The sequence below is a fragment of the Dipteris shenzhenensis genome, chromosome 10, assembly GCF_047967505.1.
Source record: "Dipteris shenzhenensis isolate YYH24624 ecotype China chromosome 10, Dip_SZ_1.0, whole genome shotgun sequence".
Lineage (NCBI taxonomy): Eukaryota > Viridiplantae > Streptophyta > Polypodiopsida > Gleicheniales > Dipteridaceae > Dipteris > Dipteris shenzhenensis.
In genome coordinates, this window is record NC_141605.1 from 52396584 (window position 1) to 52421726 (window position 25143).

The following is a 25143-nucleotide window of genomic DNA, read 5'->3' on the forward strand; positions in this document are numbered from 1 at the left end:
TAAGAATAACAAGTGCACAACATTGCAGGAGGCCATGACATATGCGCGCATATATGATGATACCATGGCCGGTACCAAGGCAACCACAGTTACCGAGACCAGCGGAAAGAACAAACGCAAGTTCTTTCAGCATGCAACTGGTATTGGGGAGACGAAGTCTACGGACAACGCCTCCAGGAAAAGCTTAACTCCTGCGAAGAATGGTAAGGCCCGTTTCCTCCGCACTCTCAGGCTCAAGAAAGAAGGCCGATGTTTTTATTGCGAGGAGCGAGGCCACACAAAGAATGAGTGTCCTAAGCGGAAGAACCAAAAGTTGGTGCTAGGACCGAAGCTCCAGGCGGGTCCACGTACCGCAGCCAAGGGAGCCAACCAAGTCACGATGACAGGTATTTCAGTAAATGTCATTACCTGCCCCCTTTCTTGTAATTGTACCTTTAATACTTCGTTGTTTGGTTCCCATAATCTTTTCCGAGTTTATGGAGAAGTTAGGGACCAACAGGTTCACATTCTCTTTGATCCGGGCAGCTCTCACAATTTTGTTAATTACAAATTTGTGCAGAAGATGGGGCTGTCCACAGTACCTAGCGACCACACCTACGAGGTGCAGCTTCCAGCTGGGAAGCAGTTTTGGGATCGCAAGGTTGAAGTGCTTCCCATCCGGATTCAAGCCTACACGGGAGCTCTCACATGTTATGTTATGCATCTAGAGCATGTAGACTTGCTGATCGGGATAGAGTGGTTTAAAACCCACAATATTCAGATCGGATGGACGGAGCATACGCTTTCTTTTGTAGACAACGACACCCAATTTTGTATTCAGTGTGATAAAATCCCCCTTTCTCAGGGGCCTATTGTATCTGCGATGCAGCTTCGGAATATATTAAACAATTCTCATTATGATGTCTATCTGTGTGTTTTGATTCCACTTTCTTCATTTGTTGTTTCGGTCATTAACAAAAATGAATTAAGTGTGTTTGAACACCGAGAATTGAGAATGTTGTTAGATAATTTTACAGACGTATTCCCAGCTCAACTGCCGGAAGGTTTACCTCCAAAACGGGCAGTAGATCATCGCATAGACTTAGTCCCAGGGGCTCAACCTATCAGTGTCCCACCTTATAGGATGAGCCAGGTAGAGGAGGATGAGTTAGCTATCCAGCTTCAGGATTACCTGAATATGGGCTATATCCGCCCAAGTAAATCACCTTGGGGTGCACCTGTCCTCTTAAGAAAGAAGAAAGATTCTTCCTGGAGAATGTGTATAGATTATAAACGATTAAATAAAGTTACAATTAAGAACCGCTATCCTTTACCTCGTTCTGATGATTTGATAGACCGTTTGGCCGGAGCGAAGTATTTCACTAAGATTGATTTGCGTACGGGTTATCACCAAATCCGTATCTATGCTAAACACATAGATAGGACCGCATTCCGGACTAGGTATGGTCATTACGAGTTCCTCGTATTACCTTTTGGTTTGACCAATGCTCCTGCTACTTTTCAGCAGATGATGAACGATTTGTTCAGGGATTTTCTGGGCAAATTTGTTGTAGTGTTCTTAGATGATATCTTGGTATATAGTAAAACGCTTGAGGATCATATAGGACACCTTCGGGTTGTCTTACTTGTTCTAAGACAGCATAAGCTTTATGACAAGATGAGTAAATGTGACTTCTTTATGAAGGAGATCATTTACTTAGGACACAAGATTTCTTCTGAAGGTATTAGCATTGATCTGGATCGTATCCAGAAGGTTTTAGAATGGCCTATCCCTCAGACGGTGAAACAACTTCGTTCTTTCCTAGGATTTACGGTATTTCTTCGGAAGTCAGTGCGTGATTATTCACATATCACAGCACCCTTGACCAACATATTGAAAGGTCGTGGACGCAGGTCTACTCAACCGATCCCTTGGAATGATGCAATGAACAAGGCTTTTGAAACCTTGAAGTTATCTATCAAGGAAGCACCCGTTCTTGCATTACCCGATCCCACCCGGCCTTATGTTTTAGAGGCCGATGCGAGTGATTATGCGATTGGGGCAGCTTTATTCCAAGAGGGCAGACCTGTAGCTTTTGAGAGTAAGAAGCTAGACGACACTCAGTATCGTTGGCCCACACTGGAGAAGGAACTTTATGCTGTAGTGTATGCTCTCAAGGTTTGGAAACACTACTTGTATGGTTCAAAGTTCCTTGTATTGACTGATCACCAGTCAATTAAGTATGTGTGTGATGGATCAGACTTGAAAGGAAGGAAAGCCAGATGGGCAGAGCTAATGCAGGATTTTGATTTCGAAATACGTTATCGTAAGGGTTCGTTGAATAGTGTGGCGGATGCCTTAAGTCGAGTTAAGTTTGTAAATGCTTTGTCATTTACGGAAATATCCTCAGACCTATTTCAATCCTTGAGAGGGCTATACGCAACTGATAGTCATTTCAGTTCTTATTGGCAGAGAGTCCAGGATGGGAGCTCCATGGTTGACCAGGACTCAGGGATTGTGCCCCCTAGGATACAGGCGGCGGGAGGTCAGTGGATGATTAGGAACGGCTTGCTGTTCCGAAATGAAAAGATTTGTGTGCCTGATGTTTTGGACCTTAAATCCAAGATTCTCTGGGAGTGTCATGATGCTCCTAGTGCGGGACATCCAGGTATACATAGGACTCTGTCTCTTGTGAAGCATACCTTTTATTGGCCTAAGATGCGTGCATTTATAGAGAACTATGTAGTAGGTTGCCGAGTTTGTCAGGTTACTAAGGCTGAACGCCTTAGAAGCGCGGGCTTATTACAGCCTTTACAGATTCCAGGTAATAAATGGGAAAGTATTTCCATGGATTTTAGTACTGGTTTACCTCAAACGCGCAAGGGTCATGACTCTATATGGGTCATAGTCGACCGTTTGACAAAAATGGCTAGATTCTTACCTACAAGAACAACTATTTCAGCTGTTCAGTTGGCTCACGAGTTTGTGGACTACTTGTTCAAGCTGTATGGTTTGCCATCTGACATAGTCAGTGACAGGGACTCAAAGTTTACAAGTAACTTCTGGACACTTGTATTTGAGAAGTTGGAAACTACTCTAAGTATGAGTTCCTCGGATCATGCACAATCTGATGGCAGTACAGAAAAGGTCAACCAGTTGGTTGAAGACATGCTTCGGGCATATGTATCTAAGAGACAGTCTTCATGGGAAGATTATCTACCCATGATTGAATTTGCTTACAACAGTGCAAAGCATTCTAGTACAGGTTATAGTCCTTTTATGCTTATGTACGGGTTTCAACCTAAGTCACCAGTTATGGTTGGATTAAAAGGGATTCAAAATGATGCTGCTAAGAACTTCTTGCAAGACATGCAGGAAATGTTGCAGTTTGCCAAGGAGTCTATTAGAAGTGCCCAAGATCGGGACAGATTTTATGCTAATAGACATCGTTCACCCCGAGAGTTCTCTGAAGGAACGATGGTATATTTGAGAATTCCTAAGGAATCCAAGAGCCTAAGTACTGGTTTGGTTCCGAAATTATCCCCCAGATACTGTGGTCCATTCAAGGTCATTAAAAGAATTGGACCAGTTGCATATCGACTAGAATTGCCTCCTGATGTTAAAGTACATCCAGTCTTTCATGTCAGTAGACTGAAAGAAGTATTGGGTGCAGATGATCAACTTGTTTCTCCTCATGAGATTATAGAAGTTACAGATTTGACTTTTATTCCTCACGAACCTGAATCTATTCTTGAATTTCGTGAAAGACAGATTCGAAATCGTACTATCACGGAATACAAGATTAAGTGGAAGGATCGTGTTGAGGAGGATGCAACATGGGAGACATTACAAAGCCTCCAAAGAACATTTCCAGATTTCTTAGCGAACTCAAGAGTGAGTTCTTAGAGGAGGGGGAGTATGTCATGTGCACGGATTGGTATCTGACGTGTACTAGGTACACAGAACTAGCTCAGGTTAGCCTGGGGAGGCTTAGAGCTAGGCAGGCTTGATTCTCGGGTTGAGTGGCAAGGGTACGAACTATTTATAGGTCTTCGCTATTTTTGGCGCCGGGGCCCGAGTCTATAAAAGAGGCCCAGGGGGTTCAGTTCTCGGTGTGCAGTTGGGAGCAAGTCTCATTCCCAGGTGCAAGGTCTGATCCTGGATTGTGTCGCGGACGCGCGCCTGCATCTTAGCGTAGCCCAAGGCCCAGTGGCAGATCCAGGGCTTCACAGCGCCACCTGGTGGTATGGGACACCAGGCTGGTTTGGATCTGATTGGGAGTTCGTGCCAGTAGCTCAGCTCGTGGCTCGGAGGGGACATCTTCTGATTCGGGATCACATCCCGTAGATGTCACGGTTGGGTGGTGAGCAGCCTACTCAGTTCTGATGTTGTGTGTGGTTATTTTGCAGATCAGGGGTTTCAAGAGTGCTGGGACGTGTCAATGATACCCCCCTCAACATGAGCAAACTGAATGCCCAAATAATAATGGAGCCGTCCCATGTCTGACATGTCAAAAATCTGATGCAAATCAGCCTTGAAAGCTGCAATTTACTGAGTATCTGGGCCCGTGATGAGCATATCATCCACATATAAAATCAGCACTAAAAAATCACATCCACTCCCACGAACATAAAGAGTGGGTTCTATGGGACTATTCTGAAAACCAAGGGATAGTAAGTGTGCATGAATTTTGGCATACCATGCCCTGGGTGCCTGCTTCAAACCATAAAGGGCTTTTCTAAGCCGGCATACCTTATTTTCAGCATTAACAACCTCAAAGCCAGGAGGTTGTGTGACATAGACTTCTTCCTGCAGATCCCCATGAAGAAAAGCGGTCTTCATGTCAAGTTGGTGCACTTGCCAATGATGATGGGCTGCAATGGCAATGACACATCGAATGGTAGTAATCCTGGATGTGGGAGCAAATGTCTCCTCAAAGTCAATGCCTTGTTGTTGGGCATACCCTTTTCCAACAAGACGGGCTTTGTATCGATCTATGCTGCCATCAGATTTACTTTTTAATTTGTAGACCCACCGTGTTCCAATGGCATGCTTGCCAGGAGGGAGATCTACTAATTCCCATGTGTCATTTTTGGAAATAGATTGCAACTCAGCTTTCATTGCATCCATCCACTCTTTCCTGTCAAAAGCATCTTTATGGCACAAAGGCTCTTCATTGCAAGCTGTAGCAAGGAGTGCAAACTCAAGAAAGTGACCATGCTGTCTATTCCCTGATCTTGTCCGGGCAGCAAAAGGCTGATCTTGTTTGCTGTCCCTCAATGTATCAAGAAGCCATCTGGGAACTTGCCTTTGCTGTCTATTGACAGCTCTTTCTTCAATGACTACATCAAGAGTAGGGGGATCATTTTGTGCCGGAAGAGAAACCTGCAAATCAGCATGAGGTTGTGGCTGATTATTGCTTAGTGGAGGGCCTGCAGGAGGCTCATGTTGCTGGTCAAAATCCTCTTCTGATGATGGAAGAGGTAACCAAGATTCAAAGGCATCAAACATGTCAACATCTGGCTTTGCTTTGCGGTCCACAAGAGGAGAAGCTGAATGTTCAGCAAAGATCACATCTCTACTTACAATAATCTTCCCAGTATTTCGTTGATATAACCGATACCCTCTGCTCTCCTCCCAGTATTTGATTGCCTTGTCATCAAGCTTATGTCTCAGCTGAGATGGTACATGAACATATGCAAGAGACCCAAAAACTCTCATGTGTGAAAGTGAAGGCTTCCTGCCTTTCCATGCTTCATAAGGTGTAATGGTCTTCAATGCCCGTGTAGGTGATCTATTCAGCACATAGTTGGCACACATTACTGCATCAAGCCAAAATTTATTGCGCAAAGACTTGGCCTTAAGCATGCATCTAGCCATCTCCATTGTGGACCTGTTTTTCCTTTCAGAAACAGGATTCTGCTGAGGAGTGTAAGGAGTAGTGCATGAGTGAATAATGCCCCGTGAGGACAAAAATGCATCAAACTCCTTTGACATATACTCTCCCCCCAATCTGTGTTGAGGGTGACAAGCTTGCATCCAGATTCATTCTCAACCATATTCATCCATCTCTGAAAGCATGAGAAAACTTCAGATTTGGCCTTTAAAGGATATACCCAGCAATATCTTGTGAAATCATCAATGAGAGTCACGAAATACTTATACCCCCCAATGGCATTTGTCCTCATTGGGCCACAGACATCACTGTGTACTAGCTGCAATTTCCTTTGTAAGAGTTTTGGACAATTCTTTGGAAACAATCGATGCATCTTACCCAAAAGACAACCCTCACACACATGTTTGGAAACTGTGTGAGTCTGAGGTACATCATTTGCCATCTCCTGTGAATGTAGCTTTGCAAGAGCTCTATAATTGAGATGGCCCATTCTCTCATGCCAAAGATGAGTTTCAGCAAGAGGTAAATCTGAAATAGCCAATGCTTCAATAGAAAGTGCAGCTGGATGATGATCAAGGTGATAAAGCCCTTTTTGCAAAATGCCAGTGAGAACTATGGCATTGTAATCATGAAGATCATAATGTAGACATCTGTAGCCATCAAAAATTACTCTGAAACCTGAAGTAGCAATTGCTGATATTGAAATCAAGTGGACTTCAATGCCAGGCACAAAAAGGACATTTGTCAGAGTGACAGGATGGCTTGAAATGGATGTGAGCTGCACATCTCCAACTCCTTTTATAGCATATGAAGCATTATTAGCACACGTAACAGTCCCCCCTCGAGGTGCATCAGCTAAAGAGTCAAACAACTATTTGCAAGATGTGACATGCTTGGAAGCACCACTATCAAAGTACCAGGACTGAGCATCATTAGCAGTAAAGAGTGCATCAGCTTTGGAGGGATCGAATGAGCAATGGACAGCCCATGCCCAATCATCATGAAGAGCATGTGTGAAGCATGGATTACCCATGGCCATTAATCGAAGGGTTGTAGCAAACCCTTGATATGTATCTGGCAGTCCATTCAATGTGGTACTAACAAGCTGTGAATTTGGCACCACCTCATCAATGTTGGCAAGCTGTTCCATGAGGTCCTTGACCTTTGTCAAGTATGCATCCATTGACTCACCTTCATTCATATTGACTTCCTGTAATTGCCTTCTCAAATATGCAACACGAGCTTCATTGCGAATCTGATAGAGAGAAGCCAATTTACCCCAAGCATCCTTTGCTGTCCTGCAAGACCGGATGTGTGGAATAATGATTCTCTTGCATGATAAAGCAATGCATGAATGTGCATTTGCATCTCTTGCATCCCATCTTGATTGTTCTTGAGTTGGAAGAGCAGCAGCAGGAGTGCTAGAGGAAGAGACATCAGGAGGAGTACCCCCTGCAGAAGGACCAGCAGTAGAGGCAACCACTGTAGCATTGGAGCCCCAGAAACAATATTCCACAAATGCTTTGCAACAAGAATATGTTTCATGAGATAAATCCACATCGGATAGTTGGTGCCATCCAACTTATCATCTTCACGAAGAACTCCAAATAAATCTTGATTGTTCCCAGCCATAGCAAATGTGATACCCTGAAAAAAGACCTGAAAACCCAAAAGCCTCAAGGCTATCACTGCAAAAAGCTGGCTGTCCAAAAATGACAGCAAATATCTGCAAATTTCTGACCCAAATCAAAGGGCAAATGCAGATCTGACCCAAATGTGACTGTGACAGGCAATGTTGACTGCAAAAACAGCAAATCTGGCAAAAGCCCAAATTTATTGAGGGCAAATAGGCCAAAAAGAGGGCAAATGCAGAAAAGCCCCAAATTTTGCTGAAATTTTTGCAAATGTGACCCAATGTATGCAAATCTGACTCAATGTCTTGCAAATGTGACTCAATGTATAGCCTCAAGGCTTGCAACTGCAAAATTAGGACTTGCTGTCCACAAATTGACTGCAAAAGTGCACCTGTCCAAGCTGTTGAAATGGCTTGAGAAGATTTCAAACAGTAGAAGGAAGATAAGGAGAGCAAAAGCCCTCAAAAGCCCCAAATTTTGAGAATACTTTGCAAATAATTTCACACGTGCCAAACCTGTACTGAAATCCCGGGAATAGTACGATCTGTACGGACAAAGCAGGTACGTGACTGTACGGTATAGTGTATGGAGCATAATGTACAGCTGTACGGTAGTTGTACGGAGCAGGTGACTGAATCCAATGTACGGATGTACAGATGCAGTTACGAGGCAAGTACGTTGTACTGAACAGGTACAGTGCTGGTATGCTGTACGGAGCAGGTACGTTCCCACGTGTAGGTACGACGTGTCAAGTGCGGAAATGTACAAAGTCACAGCCCGTATCTGCTGTACGGCAATGCGAATACGGATCTGTACGTCTGCTCACATATGGAAGAGGTACTGTGTGCGTTGTACGGAGCAATACATGGCTGTCCAATGTACGATACGCAAGTACATTGGCTTTACGGTGTACGATGTACGGCAGCACATGTATGCAACTGGTATGGCAGCGGGACTCGGGATCTGTACGTGATCTGTATGGAAGTTCGTACAATCGTACTGATTGTACGGATGGAGCGCAAGTAGATATGAGATCTGTGTCATGTTGCGGAAGCTGGGCGCCTGGATCTGCAGCACAAAAAATGGCTGACTGATGGCCACGGGTGCTGTAGGAGACCTCGAAAAAGCTGCAGCAGGGCCTAGAAGTAGTCGCCTCTGCTGAAAAGCAGCAATAAGGTAAGTTATGGTGACAAAAATGGCTATGGAAGCCTTAGACAGCAGTTGAAGATCCTCAAACAGGCTGGAGATGTGACGACCAGCAAAGCAACAGACTCCCAATGAGCAATGGAGGACTCGGGGGGCTGAGGAGAGCTGGAAGACAAAAGCAATACCCGCTCTGATACCACTGTAGGATCGGATAGAAGAGAGAGAGTGCAGGTAGCAAAGGGTCGCAGAAGAACACCCATCACGTCAAATCTTAGATAATGAAAAGATACAAGTACAAGGTACTTGTACCTAGACCTAGGACTAAGTGTCCTAGGTGTCACATAGGACTAAGTGTCCTATGTGGCCTAAAAGGCACTAACACTACAAGTGCCTACACTTATGCCTACAAGGCACATACCATGGCCTATAGGGCATCACTAGAACCACCAAAAGATGGCCTACACATGGGAGTGGACATAGGCTTGCAATCATGCATGTTGAATCTGTCCAAGAGCTTTTGAACATACTTGGACTGAGACATAACAATGCCACATTTCTCTTGAATAAACTGGATCCCCAAAAAGAAATGTAACAAGCCCAGGTCTAACATATATTGGGCCTTAAAATCTGCAATTACTTCCTCATTTGATCCGGTGAGCAACATGTCATCTACATAAAGAATGATGACCAGAATATCCCCCCCATCCTTCTTGATGTAGAGGGTGCTCTCAGTTGGACTATTGTGCAACCCCTTGCTAGTCAGAAAGGCATTAATTTTGGCATACCATGCACGTGGCGCTTGTTTCATCCCATACAAAGCTTTATTCAGCTTGCATACCTGAAGTGCATTTTCTGAAATTTGAAAGCCCAGAGGTTGTTTGACATAACATAAATCTCTTCCAACAAGTCTCCATTAAGGAAAGCTGTTTTAATGTCCAACTGATGAACATTCCATTCAAAATTTGCAGTCATGGCTATAACTGACCTGATGGTTGTCATCCTGGATGTAGGAGCAAAAGTCTCCTCATAATCTATGCTCTTTTTTTGAGCATATCCTTTTGCAACCAGCCTTGCCTTGTACCGATCAACGGACCCATCTGGCTTTCTTTTAACTTTGAAAACCCACCGTGTACCTATGGCATTTTTACCTGGCGGCAAATCCACAACAGCCCAAGTCTGATTTTTATTAATGGACTACAACTCATCGTGCATGGCATTCATCCAATGCACATTATCTTTTGCTTCTTCAAATGTCTCAGGCTCCTACTCATCAAGAAGAGTACTTGCATAAGCTGATTCAACTGAATGAGCTCCCTCCATGTGCCTTACTGCACTACGAGTTCTGCCAGGCAATGGAGCTTCAAGCCTACTCTCCCTGAGAGTCTGAAGCAGCCAATGCGGGACTGAATTTCTTGCTTGACAACTTCATCCACACCCTAAGGTTGTACCAATTCAGCTGGGGGCTGAATCTATACTTGTGGAGCTGGCGGAGGTTGCTGTAAATTCTGATTTTCAGCGGGGGAACCAAATGCTCAAACACATCATCTGAAGAGGCCAGAATCTGAAATTCAGCATTTGTATGTGCAGAATTTTCAGAGAATATGGCATCTCTACTAACAAAAATCTTGCGTGTAGCAAGATTGTAGAAGCGATAGCCTTTGCTTTGTGAGCTATATCCCACAAAAATGCATTTTAGTGCCTTATCTGACAACTTGTGTCTGAACTCCACAGGAATGTGGGCATATGCAACACAACCAAAAACTCTGAAGTGGTCCACTTGAAGGCTTTCTCCCATGCCATGCCTCATAGGGAGTGATTGTCTTCAAAGCCTTTGTAGGAGCCCGATTTCAAATATAGTTGGCACACATGAGGCGCTCAGCTTTGCCATTCTGTTGAGGTGTAATCCTCACTGTAAGCTGATGCATAATGCCTTTTCCTTTCAGAAATGTCTCAAATTCATGAGACATGTACTCCCCCCCTCAATCTCTGCTTGCAAAAGCCCCAAATTTCTTCAAGGAAATTGCATCCAAAAGAGGGCAAATTAACTGAAAACCCCAAATTTGCAATTTGTCTGCCAAAAATCCAAATGTGCTCCCAAAAACTAAGCCAAACAATGGTTGTATGCACAGGAGCCTGACAAAACTCTTTCCAATATCCTCCTACAAAGAAAACTCTGCAAAAATGCAACTTTCCAAGCCCACCTACAAAGTGACCAAATGTGAACATGTTTCACCTTCAAACTATACGGACTAACAGTACGAAACTGTCAGTCTGGTTGAATGCAGCTTGAATGCAGCTGTACGGAACTGTACAGCGCAGCCTGTACGGTCGAAATCCATGCACCTGTACGGATGTACGGAATCTGTACGGACAGCTCAGCACAAGTGTGCGAAAGTGTACTGACAGAACTTGGCGAGGCTGTATGACGAAATCGTACGGAAACGTACGCACTATATGGGCGATGTACGGACGAACCAGACTGCACGAGATGGGCTACAGGCTGTACGGCAATCTGTACGGACTGGGGCTGTACGGCTGTGCGGCGATCTGTACGGACTGGCGTCGAGTGCAGGTACGGGCAAGCGTGCGGATGGCGTAGGGCAGCTGGGCCTGGTATGGACGTACGAAACAGCCAACAAAGGCTGTATGGATTTGTTCACGGGCAGCTGTACGGAATGGTACGGAAGCAGACAGAGCTGTACGGACAGCGAGGGAGCTGGTACGGTGCAGGAGCTGGTACGGATGGGGAGCAAGCTGTGGAGCTTGGAGCAGGGAGCAGGGTCAACCCGCTCTGATAGCAAATGTGAGTGGAAGGGAGAGAGCAAAGTGTGAGAGCAAGAGCACGAGAGACAGAGCTGAAAACGATAGTTGCAATAGATGAGTGTGTTACAACTAAAGAGAGTGATAGGTTTTGTCTAAGTGACAAAACCTTATCCTTCACTAACCGTAGTCATGCACTAACCGTAGTTAGTGAACTAACTGTGGTTAGGGAAAAAAACCTCTAAATGAGGGAAAAGTGCCCCTAACCTACTTATTACATTACATCGGTCACTGCTAAATTATAACAATAATTCTAACACATGTGCCAACAAGATTGCCTACACTATCCAGAATTTTTGCTCCTATCTAGTTGAACCTCACCTCATGGTCAAGGTCAGTTATGAAAGCAACTGATAGCAAATTTCTTTTGATTTGTGGAGATAGTTTCTTAACATCTCCATTCACAGAAACAAATGAAACCATACTTGTACCCTCAACAGGGCATTTTGCGTTATTACCAACCGTCATGGTGATGGGTTCCTATAGAGACTGCATGGAACAATATAGACCCTTCTTGAAGGTCATGTGATGGGAGGCACTACTATCCAACACCCATGAATCAGTGGTTGAAGCTTCTTGAACTGAGGAACACTCTTCCTCAATGGCCAGAAATAGATCCAAATCTGCTTCCGCTGTGTTAGCTATCTCTTTCCCCTGAAACTTCTTCTTGCCGCCCTTCTTCTTTTTGTCACCACTAGTAGAGGACTCACCTTTGCTGGAAGAACCACCTTTGCCTTTCGCAGTGGCAGAGAAAGCAACATCCCCATTGCCGCCTCCATCTCGAGCTTTAAGCCTCAATTCCTCCTCCATAAGTAAAGCACAGAACTACTCAAATGACAATGGTTGGGGTCTCACCTGAGTGTTAAGCGCTGTTACCAGTCCATCAAACCTTGGTGGACATATCCAGAGACACCGCCGAGCTAGCTCTTCGCTAGTCTTTTGTATCCCAGCACCAACCATCTGGTCACGCAGATTTTTTATTCGGGTTATGAACACCTCCGCTGTCTCTCCTTCATTAAACTTCTCTGCTGCGAGCTGATTCTCCAAGTTCTGAATCTTGTCTGATTCCACGTCTCATACTGACTCTTCAATATATTCCAGGCCACAGTTGCCTTAGATGTACGTTGAATCAAGGTCAAAACACTATCAGTAGTACTTGTAACCAGGGCACACAGAGCATCTGCGTTCCTGCGTTTCCAAGCTCGTAGAAGATCGGCATTAGGAGGTATCATACTCTCCGATTTTGCTGGGTCAGGGGTTCCTTGTGGTTCTGAGTCAGTGCCCAGTACTGTCTCCCAAAGCTCATATGAATCCAGAATAGCAGTAATTTTAAACTTCCACAGAGTGTAGTTCGTACCATCTAGCTTGCCTTCAGTGAAGGCTGGTGGGCAAATCCTCAACGCCTGGATTGTTGGTGCAGCAACAGCTGCTGAACTCGAGTCACTTCCTGTTGCCATCACTTTGTATGCTGTTGAAGCCCTCGCCTCTCTTCTATTCTGTAGAGAAGCCATTAATGCTTTAGAAATTGATTTCATTATTTCTTAACCAAAAAGAGTGCCTGAGATAAGTATTCTTAGAGCCCCCTGAGCTCTGATACCATGTTAAATTACACGACGCAGCAGAACAGAAACTGAACAAAGAATAGAGAGTACACAACAAACTAGAGAGGAACAAAAATTTTCCTTCAATACTGATGTAGTACAGATGATGGCTCCGTCCACCCGTGCGCTCCCACAGTGGAGCTTAGATGGCGATCTAGACAGATACTAGGTGAAGAGCTACTAGCTGGAAGATCTGCTGATCTGATCTGAACTGATCTGATACAATGGACTAGGGAGGTCGCCTCTTTATAGCTATGAGAGCGATAGTCGGATCAATGTAGTCAGTGGAGTCGACCAGTCGACCTAGTCGGTGGAGCCGACCAGTCGACCTAGTCGGTGGAACCGACTAGTCGTCCATGGAATATTCAAAGAATATTCCCTACACCGTCGCCTCGGGGGCTCCCACCCCCGAGCCACCAAGGGGGCCGTTGGCCCCATGCCCCAACAAGAATAAGAGACTCCCACACAATCACCTTTCTACCATCAACGGTCTCATTGATAGACCTCATCTGACAACAAGTCAGGATCCATCCAGTGTCCCGGGCTCACACATGGCTTCTCCTCATATGGGGGCCTTACAACTTGAGCACCTTGGACCACTGGTGGTTACCAAGAGAGTGGGGCATTGAGCATATCTAACAGCAAATGCAGCAGGCGAAATCTATAATTTCCGATACACATCCATGGCATGAAAGACTTGGATATCTCAAATACGGTAACTCACCAAAATGCATTCATGGTGGTAGACCTCCCACAAATGCATGCACTTTCCAAACGTGTGGTTAGGGCTGCTTGTTGGAAAAAATGCATCCGTTCTCCTTTCCTAAGAATGGGATTGTTGGTGCATCCAGGAAGTTGCACGTAGTACATGAGGACCAATGCAGATAGCATCTCTAGAAGCGTACTCATACTATTGTGAGGGAAAGAGGGGAGAGTGGAACGTTAGGAGAGGGAGACACAAGAAGTGTGGGTGTGTAAAAGTGTTGAGCCACACCACAAACTCATAGGTTTTATTAGGATTAGGGATTCACCCTATGACTGTCTTACACATTGCCACCCTTTAAAAGTTATGATCCCTATGACTGTCTTAAGACAGTCATAGGGATCATAACTTTTGAAGGGTGGCAATGTGCCTTTACCCCAACAACCTCCCACCTAAAGGCCAATGTGCCTAAAGGGGAGAAAAGAATAAAAATTACAGCAATATAGAGTTACTGTATACAAGACCATAAAATAAGAATGGTCTCATCCTAATCCCATGATGTGGCGACAATGTGCAAACCGCTCTGTAGGCAAGCTCTTAGTGAGCAAATCTGCAGGATTATCATCAGTATGCACCTTCACAAGCTCAAGCCGCTTGTCTTCCAGTACCTCCCTGATGAAATGGTATTTCACATCTATGTGCTTGGTCTTCTAATGAAAGACCGGATTCTTTGCCAACATGATAGCACTCAGGCTATCACAATGCAAAACTGGCATATCTCCTGTAATGCCCAAATCTCCCACCAGCCGAGTAAGCCATATTGCTTCCTTGCAAGCCTCAGTGGCTACAACATATTCAGCTTCAGTGGTTGACAGTGCAATGCATTTCTGCAACCGAGACACCCATGATATAGCACCTCCTGCAAATGTGAAAATATAACCGGTAGTAGACTTCCGATTATCTGCATTCCCTGCATAGTCTGAATCTATAAAACCATGCACCAATGCATCCTGCCTACCATAGCATATGCACAAGTCTTTGGTACCCTTGAGATACCTCAAGACGCCTTTCACTGCTTCCCAGTGCCGCTTGCCTAGATTTGCCATATACCTGCTGATGACTCCCACCGCAAAAGCAATATCCGGACGAGTGGCAACCATGGCATACATCAAAGAACCAACTGCAGATGCATACGGAACCTTGGCCATCTCAGCCTTATCATCATCTGATCTGGGGCTGTCCTTACTGCTGAGTTTTAAATGAGGAGGCAACCGGGTACTAATGGACTTCCCCCCCTCCATGTTAAACCTCTGCAGCACCTTGCCAATGTACTCCTTCTGTGACAGAAACAAAAGTCCCTTAGACCTGTCACGAGTAATCCGCATACCTAGTATGTGATTTGCATCACCCCAGTCTTTCATGTCAAAAGACTTATGTAGTCGCTTCTTCAAAGCAATGATCTCCTGCTGAGATTTGCTGGCAATCAGCATGTCATCCACATATAGAATGAGTAGCATCAAACTGTCATCCTTTGCCCATTTGGTATACAAGCAGTGATCGGTCTCACACCTATGATACCCTTGGGACTGCATGAAGGCATCAAACTTCTTGTACCATTCTCTTGGCGCCTGCGTGAGTCCATACAAGCTCCTCTTGAGCTTACACACAAGCTGCTCTTTCCCTTTAACAGCATATCCCTCTGGCTGACTCATGTAGATCTCATCATGGAGATCTCCGTGAAGAAAAGCAGTCTTCACATCCATCTGACATAAATCCATGTCCTCATGAGCAACAAGAGCTAACACTGCTCTCAAAGTAATCATCTTGACTACAGGGGAAAAGATCTCATCAAAGTCAATGCCCTTCTCCTGCTTAAATCCCTTGGCAACCAATCTGGCCTTATACCTCGGTAAAGCATTTGAATCCACTTTGACTTTGTAAACCCACTTGCATGGCAAAACCTTTCTGCCTGCAGGTAGCTGCACCAAGTCCCATGTATCATTTTGAAGTAGGGAGTCCATTTCTGACTGCATGGCTTTCTTCCACTTCGACCTTAGGTAACTTAGACTTTAGCCAAAATGCCACATGGCACCTGTGTAGAGCTTTGGAGAAAATCTAAAACAGAGAGACAAAATGGCGACTCAAAGTTTTGGATCTCCGTGAATACTCCACCGAATCACGCAAGACTTTGTAGGTAGCAGTTTTGGCCCATCTCCGAGTCATCGAAACTAACGAAATCAAAAATGATGGGCTCTACAAGTTGGTCCAGTACATGAGCGTTGAAACGTAGAAGAGGATTAAAGAACATAAAACGCTTAATTCTACAACTTATTACTGCTCCTCCTTCTCCCAAGCTGGTTGAAAGCTGAATGGAGTCCTGGAAGTGCTTTGGTAGTGGAACTTGAATTGGAGATCATAGGTCACAAAAATAGCATCAGTAGTAACAAGTAGATTTACGAAAATGGGCTCCTTCCTTGCTCAAGTCTTTCACAGAGCTCACGAAATGAGCAACAGAGTCCAAAGCCATGGAATGCGAGCACCCACAAGATGATTCCAGGACAAATCGGTCCACTTAGACTCAAAAAACCTAACAGGCTCCAAAACCACCCAAAAATTCGTTTTTTCCTTCAAAGACCACTCAAAGCTTGGAAAAACCACTCGAGAGACTTCCAATTCCATTAAGAGGCTTTCATAAGGTTCGAATACCACCTGGGCAGATCAAACAAGGACCCACAGGCTTCCACAAAGCTGCAAATGCCACCCACACAACTGTATGGATGTAGAATGACCTCTCGGGCTTAGCTAGACCACCCACAAGCATTAGACAGACCACCCGGGCTCTGATACCATTTGAGTACTAGTTGTGAGATCTCAATAACAGAAGTAGAATGGAAGAAGGTGGGAGAGAGGGAGAGCCAAAAGAGAGCCACACAAGTTTTGGTGCGTACAAAACACCCTAATATTCTATGTCATCCATATATATGTGTGTTTGAGTATTGTACATAACCAAGGTTAAGGTACAGAGGCCTTTAACCCCCACACAACTCTCGTATAATTGTGCCAAAATAATTTGTATCCATAAGTAAATGTCCCTTTCTCTGTTCTTCCCATAGCTTCCCTGAAGCTGGAAGGCTCACCACAATCTGTCAGCATGATAAAATCAGCCACATTATTGGCTCCTGGAACAAACCTGTCAGGACGCCGTTGTACACAGGTGCTCCTCCTAACAAAATGCTCCGTATTAGGCTGCTGTCTAGCCTGTTCATCAAGCATGACGGGTGGCTGTGCCACCATATTTGGCTGTCCTACAGCGCCATTTGCTGGCATATCCAGTGGTGCATCATTGGCAAAATTGTCTGGCTGATTTTCAGCCTGTATACCCCCTTGAACAGGGTTATTTACAGCAGCCTGCTGCTGCATATTAATGGGCATTCTTTGCTGTCCGACATCATCATAAACAACCCTCCTGTATTCCACAGGTTGCACGGGTTCTTTGTGTACACTATCCTCTTTAAAGATGACGTCATTGCTGCGTATAATCTTCCGTTTGACAGGATCCCATAACCTGTACCCCATTTCACCTTCGTCACCGTAACCCATGAAGATGCATCCGAAAGACTTTGGCTCCAGTTTGGTGCACAGTTCTTTGCGTACATGAGCAAAGCACTCGCAGCCAAACACACGTAAGTGCTTATATGAAGGTGGTTTGCCAGACCACACCTCCTCTGGCACTTTCAACTCCAAAGCCTTGTTCAGCGACCTATTAATTATGTGAACTGCTGTTTGCACGGCTTCTGCCCAAAAGCCATGGGGCAATGCAGCATAAGACAACATACATCGAACTTTCTCCTAAATAGTTCGATTCATCCGCTCACTCACACCATTTTGAGATGCATTATGAGGGGCTGTGAGTTCCTGTTTAATGCCCTTAGCTTCGCATGATTGTACAAAAGCATGTGACACATACTCACCCCCATTATCGGATCTGAGGCATTTCAGCCTGCGTCCTGTCCGATTCTCAACGTGAGCGACAAACTTCTTGAAAGCATCTAAGGCATCGCTCTTATGCTTCAAGAAATAGACCCACACTTTGCGTGTGGCATCATCAATAAAAGTAATGAAATACTTTGCACCCCCTAGTGATAGCTGTGGCATCTCACACAAATCAGTGTGCACTAGATCAAGCGGTGCTCTATTCTGGGGAGTTCTCCTCTTATGCGGAGTCATAGAATGCTTTCCAAAAATGCAATGATCACAAGTAGGCAAATCTGAAAATGAAAGAGACGGCAGATAACCCAAACGTGACAGTTCTTGCATTCCTTTAACGGACATGTGTCCCAACCGGCTATGCCACAATGAAACCTTCGGCAGCTCGGTTATGGCGACAACATGATTACCTACACTGGAAACATAAAGAGGGTACAAGGTATCACACTTATAACCCTCAGCCACTACAACCTGGCCATCAGTAATCACCCATTTGGAATCCCCAAATGTGGTGTGGTAACCACTGTCATCCAACAAGCCAGTGCTAATCAGATTTTTCTTGATTTGCGACACATGGCGAACACCATCAAGCATAAATATGCGTCCATCAGGAAATACTATCTGTATACTGCCAATCCCTGCAATCTGACATGCATAGTTGTTCCCAAGGTGAACAACTCCATGAGTACCTGTGTAGGAAGTAAACCACTCCCTATGAGGCGTAACATGAAAAGAAGCACCTGAATCCAAGAGCCAGGTGTGCATGTCATGGCCATCAACAACCAATGTATGTGCAATCACAGCAGAAGAGCATAAAACATCATGTCTGTCACTGTCACTGTCCTCTGCTGCAACATTCACTGCATCAGTGTCATCTCCCTTGGCCTTGCCTTTGCCTTTGCTTCCACTGCCTGCATCCTTTGTCTAAGCCTTCTTGGCTTTCTGATCCCGTATAAACTTGAAGCACTTAGACTTCACATGTCCCTTCTTGCCACAGTAAAAGCATTCAATATCCTTTTTGCCACGGGACTGACTGCGGGATTTGGACTTGCCAGCAGATCTCCCCTGCTGCTGAGTCCTACCTCTTTCCTGTACCTGCAAAGCATTGGAAGACTTGCTGCCCATATTATTCTTCCTGCTCATCTCCTCCATAAGGAGAGAGCTCTCCACATCAGCATACATAAGAGTGACATTTGAATTTGACAGAGTGGTCTTGAAAGTGTCCCAACTCTCAGGGAGGGTACACAACAAGAAAGTAGCCTTGAACTCCTCATCAAGGTTCAATCCCTGTGCAATAAGCTGTGTAAAGATGGCATTGAACTCACTCGAGTGTGAGGTCATAGCTGTACCTTCCTACATGCGAAGGTCGACAAGCTTCTTCAACCAATAAACCTTACTGGCTGAACTCTTTTGGGCATGGGCATACAACTCTTCTAGCCTCTGCCATAGGCCATAAGAGGTCTTTTCAGCCTGAACATTGAACACAAGAGAATCAGTGAGAGTAAGCATGATAGCAGCCCTTGCGGACAAATCAAGCTCCTCCCACTCATCATCTGCCATCCCAGATGGCTTGACACCCTTCACCCTTATGGGCTTAGAAATCTTCTTTAGCTGAAGTGCATTCAAACACTGTTCTGCCCATAATGCATAATTGTGTGCCCCTTCCAATTTCTTTATGTTCAGTATTGAGGATTCACTTCCCCCTGATGCCAGACAAGGAAAGTGCCTGACTCCCTGTAAGTCAAAAATGACTAAATAAAATTCTGATTTCTCAGAAAACCTACTCTATCAAGAGCCAGGATCACTCACAATAGTGCTGTTTTTTTACTATCAAAAAATCTGCAGCAAAACAGAAAATTTTCCCTCCAGTCACTGTACCTTCTGACACACTGTACCGTGCTCAAACAGGCATAAAACAGTAACTACAGAATGCTGCAGCTGTTCCACAAGTGCTTTACAAGTGCATCATCATCTGACGATACACAAAACACTGATGTCCTGATCACTTCTCCCACCTCAGATGAGGTATTGCACTGATTTTATATGCATAAACCACTTGTCATACATTGTTTTGTCCACTGAAAAAGACTCCAAACACCTCAGCCTGTCACAAAACCTGCAACAAAGTATGGGACAAATCCCAAACAATCACCCTTCTGCCAAGGGGATAAAAGGCATCTGAAGTTCTCAAACAGTAACTCAAGTGCTCACAAGCAAAATCTGGGCAAAAGCCCCTTGATTTGACACCTGTACCAAGTGAAAAACACCTCAACACTGAGGTAGCATACAAAATACAGCGCTCTCCTGGCACTTTCACCTGACAAAGTAATGCATAAATTGCCTGTGTGCACAGTGGTAACACAGATCCCAACGTACAAACACCGAAAAGAAGATCTTTTGAGCACTGTCAACGATGGACAGTTAGGGACCGAGTAAACTCGATGCGCCCTGGCCAAGCGTGGCTCAACTGAGATTTTCAAAGTGTCGTACACAGAATGTGACCTGCAAGAAATGTCACTGAGTACACTGCGGAAACAAGACCAATGTGGGCACCCTAGCTCCACACTGCCTCAAGGCATACACTGCATACACTTCCAGGCAAAAGCCCTTTGAAATTGTCACCCGAAAACCGAGATTTGCACTCAGCAAAAGCATAAAAGCCCTCTGCAAATTAAGGCATCTGATCTTCCCGAAACAAAATAACTGTGCAACCACCACACACTGTGGCACTAGTCACCTCAAGCACGAGGGACACGAGTGTACTTGCTGTACCTCAAGCGCACAACCTCAAGCGCACAATTTTAGAACTGAAAAATTCCGAGAATGCATCAAGAAAAACCTCGTTGTACTTCTGTACTGCGTGTACTTGCAAGTACCACGCAAAAGGACAGAGTGCTCTCAGTCTTTTCCTTCTTCCCCCAAAAAAAAATCTGTGCCTGCTGTACCTTCTGTACCTGCGAAGGGTACCTGCTGTACCCTGTACCTGCGAGGGCACGGATCCCCCAAAAAAAAAATTTCGAAATTTCTGTACCTACGAGGGCACTCGCAGCGTCCGTACAGCCGGTACGGCTGGCTGTCGCGGCATCCGTACAGCTGCGTCCGTACAGCCGGTACGGCTGGCTGTCGCAGCGTCCGTACAGCCGGTACGGCTGGCTGCAGCCGCTGGCTGCGGCTGCCTGGCTGGCTGCGGCCGCCTTGTAGCTTGTAGCAGCTAGCAGCAGCTAGCTGCTGCTGCAGCTATAGCTGCTCGCACAAATGCTGCGGGTGGCAGCTCCTGCGCGCTGCTGCCCTGCTGCGCGCTGCCCTGCTGCGCGCTGCTCGCACGCCACTGCCCTGCTCGCTACTGAGGGCACGAGGCCCGAGGGGAGAGGAAGGGGTAGAGGGAGGGGTAGACCAGAATGAGAGGGAGAGAGTGGCTCTGATACCACTTGTGAGGGAAAGAGGGGAGAGTGGAACGTTAGGAGAGGGAGACACAAGAAGTGTGGGTGTGTAAAAGTGTTGAGCCACACCACAAACTCATAGGTTTTATTAGGATTAGGGATTCACCCTATGACTGTCTTAAGACAGTCATAGGGGTCATAACTTTTAAAGGGTGGCAATGTGCCTTTACCCCAACAACTATCACCTTTGTGGATGACTTTACTAGGAACACTTGGGTTTATCCCTTGCAATTCAAATTCCATGATTTTGCTTGTTTCAAGCATTTCCTTGCCATGGCTGAAAATGAGAGCCGAGACTCAAATTCCATGATTTTGCTTGTTTCAAGCATTTCCTTGCCATGGCTGAAAATGAGAGCCGAGACACGCTCCTCACCCTCCACACTGACAAGGGGGGTGAGTACATGTCCCATGAATTTTTTGATTTTTTAGGAGCCCAAGGCATTACACATGAATGCACAATGGCACACACTCCGCAGGAAAATGTAGTTGCACAGCGGAAGAATCAAACTTTGATGGCCAATTGTATGCTTAAGGGTAAGCCTTTCCCAAACAAGTATCGGTTGGATGCAATCATGTGCTATGTCCTCAATATAGCACCCACACGGACATTGAAGACAATCACTCCTATAAAGCATGGACAGGCCGGAAGCTTGTGATTTCACACATGCGGGTATTTAGGTGTTTGGCATATGCACATGTTCCCTCTCAGTTGAGGCGAAATTAGAGGACAAAAGCAGTGAAATGCATATTCATAGGCTACAGCTATAAAGACTATAGATTGTATCAGCCTAGCACAAGGAAGGTTATTGTCAACATGTTTTTTTTGTTGACCATGCAGCTTTGCCCTGGCTGGGACTATTGAAAACAGCCTTCTGTAAATGCTTCAGATGTGTTTGAGTCATTCCTGCCCCTCTTTCAAACAAATACAGATTCAGATCAGCACTTGAATTGGATTCCATTTGCCAAAATGGCACATGAGAGCTGTGTGACTTGCCTCCTGGCAAGTGTGCCATTGGCACTAAGTGGGTTTACAAGTTGAAGCTGATGGCAGTTGTAGACTGCTACACAGCCCATCTTGTTGCCAACGGCTTTGCTTGGCAAGGTATTGACTTTGAGGAAACCTATGCTTCCACATTACGCATCACTACCTTTCAGTGTGTCATTGCTATTGCATCACACAAGCATTGGAAGGTTCATGAACTTGACATTGACTGCCTTTCTTCATGTTAGGAAGTCTATGTCAGCCAAACTCCTAGTTTTGAGGTTGAGGGGTCTGAAAATAAGGTCTGCCCGCTGCACAGGGCCCTTTATGGATTGAAACCCCGGACATGGTATGCCAAAATTCATAGAGCACACCACATGCTCTCCCTTTTTTTCACTCACACCATACACACACAAAGTTTGCACATCGCTTTGCATTTCCAAGCGATTGCATTATAGCACTCAAACTTCTACACACAAGCTTCCATCGCAAGTGCTGCAAAGTAATAATCCATTCATCTTCACGATCATTTGCGTTCAGCAGAACCTAAGGCAGTGCTCACGAGCTGTTTACTTAGCCTTGGCAATCACCAAAAGCTCAAAGAATACATCTGTAAAAATCCCTCACAGCTCTAGAGCCACGTGGGCAGCCATGCAGGGCTGCCATGTGATGCAGGCTACAGTTCCAGCCTTCAGAAGGTACAGACTGCCATGCAATCAGTCGTATAGGCACATGACATCAGCACTGGGTGGCGGCAGCACAATCAGCAGCCAGATCTGCCACGTGGCACGTGGCAGTGACATCAGTGCTCCCACAGACCAAGTGGGTCCTTTGCCAACTGTCTGCCAAGACCAGAGCTAGTCAGGCCCCCTGCTCAGTCAGGTCAGGACCTGGGCCTATATAAGGAACCCCAAGTGCTCATTCCACAGGACCAGCAGCTCTAGCAGTTCAGCCCTCAGCCGTGGGTGCCTACGTGGCGGTCCATGGGGATGTCTACACGGCCTGTGGACTCACTGTTTCCCTGAGCTACATTTGTCTGGGGTATTGACAATCGTTGCGGCTACCTTTAGGGCCACCCAGACTGAGGGATTCATAGCCATCAATTCTTCACAAACGCACTCAGCTTGGATCCTCGTGAATACCTACAACTTCATGGCATCAGATCACCACAATGCTAAGGACTGGAAGTTGAGGGAGGTGTTGAGAAAATTCTACAGCAGAGTACACACTGAGGCTCTATCATAAATCTATCCAACTATTCTTTTCAAAATGAAATGGAGTAATCTCAAAAATGGAAATAATGTAATCGGCCTTCAAGCCGGGCAGGTTATATAAATGAAGGTAATCATTTAAGTTGGTTTGTTCAAGCACTTAGATCGGCAAGATGCAGGCTGGTGCTGTAGTGAAATCACCAGTTTCCTGCTAGCGGTAAGATGCTTCATATTACGAACTTTAAGCTAAAGGCAAGATATTGCAAAGCGACTTGCGTACGAGACGAATGTAGGAGCAGAGATTCCCTTGAAAAGAAAGAAAATTTGCGGACAAATACAGCGAGGGAGAAGAGACTGACCTACTCCAGCGAGCATGCAGGAAAAGGCAACGACAGGGTCCTTGACGATGAGCCTCCTTAAAGAATCGGAGAACCCCATGATGATGCTTCCGTCCTTTGGGAAAGCGTGGGATTGAAATTCAAATCCAAATACCGCATAAAACCAACCTAGCCCCACATAAATCTAGCCCCAATTGTTGGCTCTTCCCAAATCTATCTCCAATGCACTCGGGGCTTTCGGCCCGTGTCTTTTTCCAACCCGGACTCGCTCCCCTCACTCTTCAATCGGGCAGGTCCCCTGCATCGGATCCGGAATTACATGAGCAACCGGCTCAAGATCCAAATCGACGGCAATGTTTGCAGTAGGCGCCTAGAGGGAACTTTTCCCTTTCTAGGCCACGTGTCACAATCTCTTAGACGTGATCTTCGTGAAGATCTAATGGTGGAAATCTCTTCCACGACAAATATGGAGTTTTGGAATTCTGAGTGGAGATTTAACCACATGTCGTGATTCTAGTGGTTTATCACAAAACGCCAAAAGTAGGAAAGATTGAATTCCATCAAAAGCCTAAAGATGGATCAACGCGACCTGCTACTCTGGCTCTCCTACAATCGTTTGGTGGTCTGAGCCATTTTGCAAGAGGAAGACAGAACACTTTTCCCCTATCTATAGAGGCAGAGAATGCAATTCTTGAGTCGGCAATCCAATTTGAATAGTGTGATCTGTGCCTAATCTCTTGAAGGAATGAAGTAGGAGCAATTGTTCTCCCCCCCTATTGCTCTTTGTTTGCCACTTTGTTTGCCACATTCTCCACCTCCAGCCAATGCAGAACTAGCAGCTGCATAATTCTAATTTCTGCTTAGCACGCCGCCGCTCGTATTTTACCAACCTTCGACTACGATTATGACTATTGACATTCAAGTAATATTCTAGTATCTTATCCATTCACGAGACTGATTCTCAGCGCTAATATTCTTGACATTTATATTCTTGGCACTTATATTCTCAGTGCACGGGGAAGGGCCCATTTCCTCGGATTATAACTCTTTGGGAAAGGAAGCGCACCGCCTCTCGTCCACACTATGTGTGGTTATACTAATTATGTATTATATATTATCATACAAATATTTCATTGCTCATCAATTTAAAATTTTTTTGTTTTCAATTTGAATTCTTACAACATTCCTCTATTTTTATGCATGTTCTCGAGGCGAGGGAGTAAGGAAATCCAAGCTGGATGCAAGATCGAAAGATATCAACAACTTTATTCATATGATTTTAGTCCATGTGACAATATTGTATAGACTACAATGAGGATCAGTTATGAGCTCTTGTGAGCATAAGTGGGATCGGGACCTAACGGACCCTATGTCATGTCTAATGTCCACAATTTTACTCATTCAC

General features: G+C 45.2%; 1 protein-coding gene across 1 annotated transcript in view; it reads right to left on the reverse strand.

Annotated features, from left to right (window-relative positions):
• LOC147897962 (fiber) overlaps positions 1 to 24103 on the reverse strand; it is a 53701-nt gene extending 29598 nt beyond the window's left edge. Inside the window, exon 1 of the mRNA XM_087380738.1 lies at positions 23760 to 24103. Within this exon, the coding sequence (XP_087236864.1) occupies positions 23760 to 23838 (79 nt within the window). The 5' untranslated portion in view covers positions 23839 to 24103. The remainder of the gene's footprint in view (positions 1 to 23759) is intronic.
• Between the last annotated feature and the right edge of the window lie 1040 nt (positions 24104 to 25143).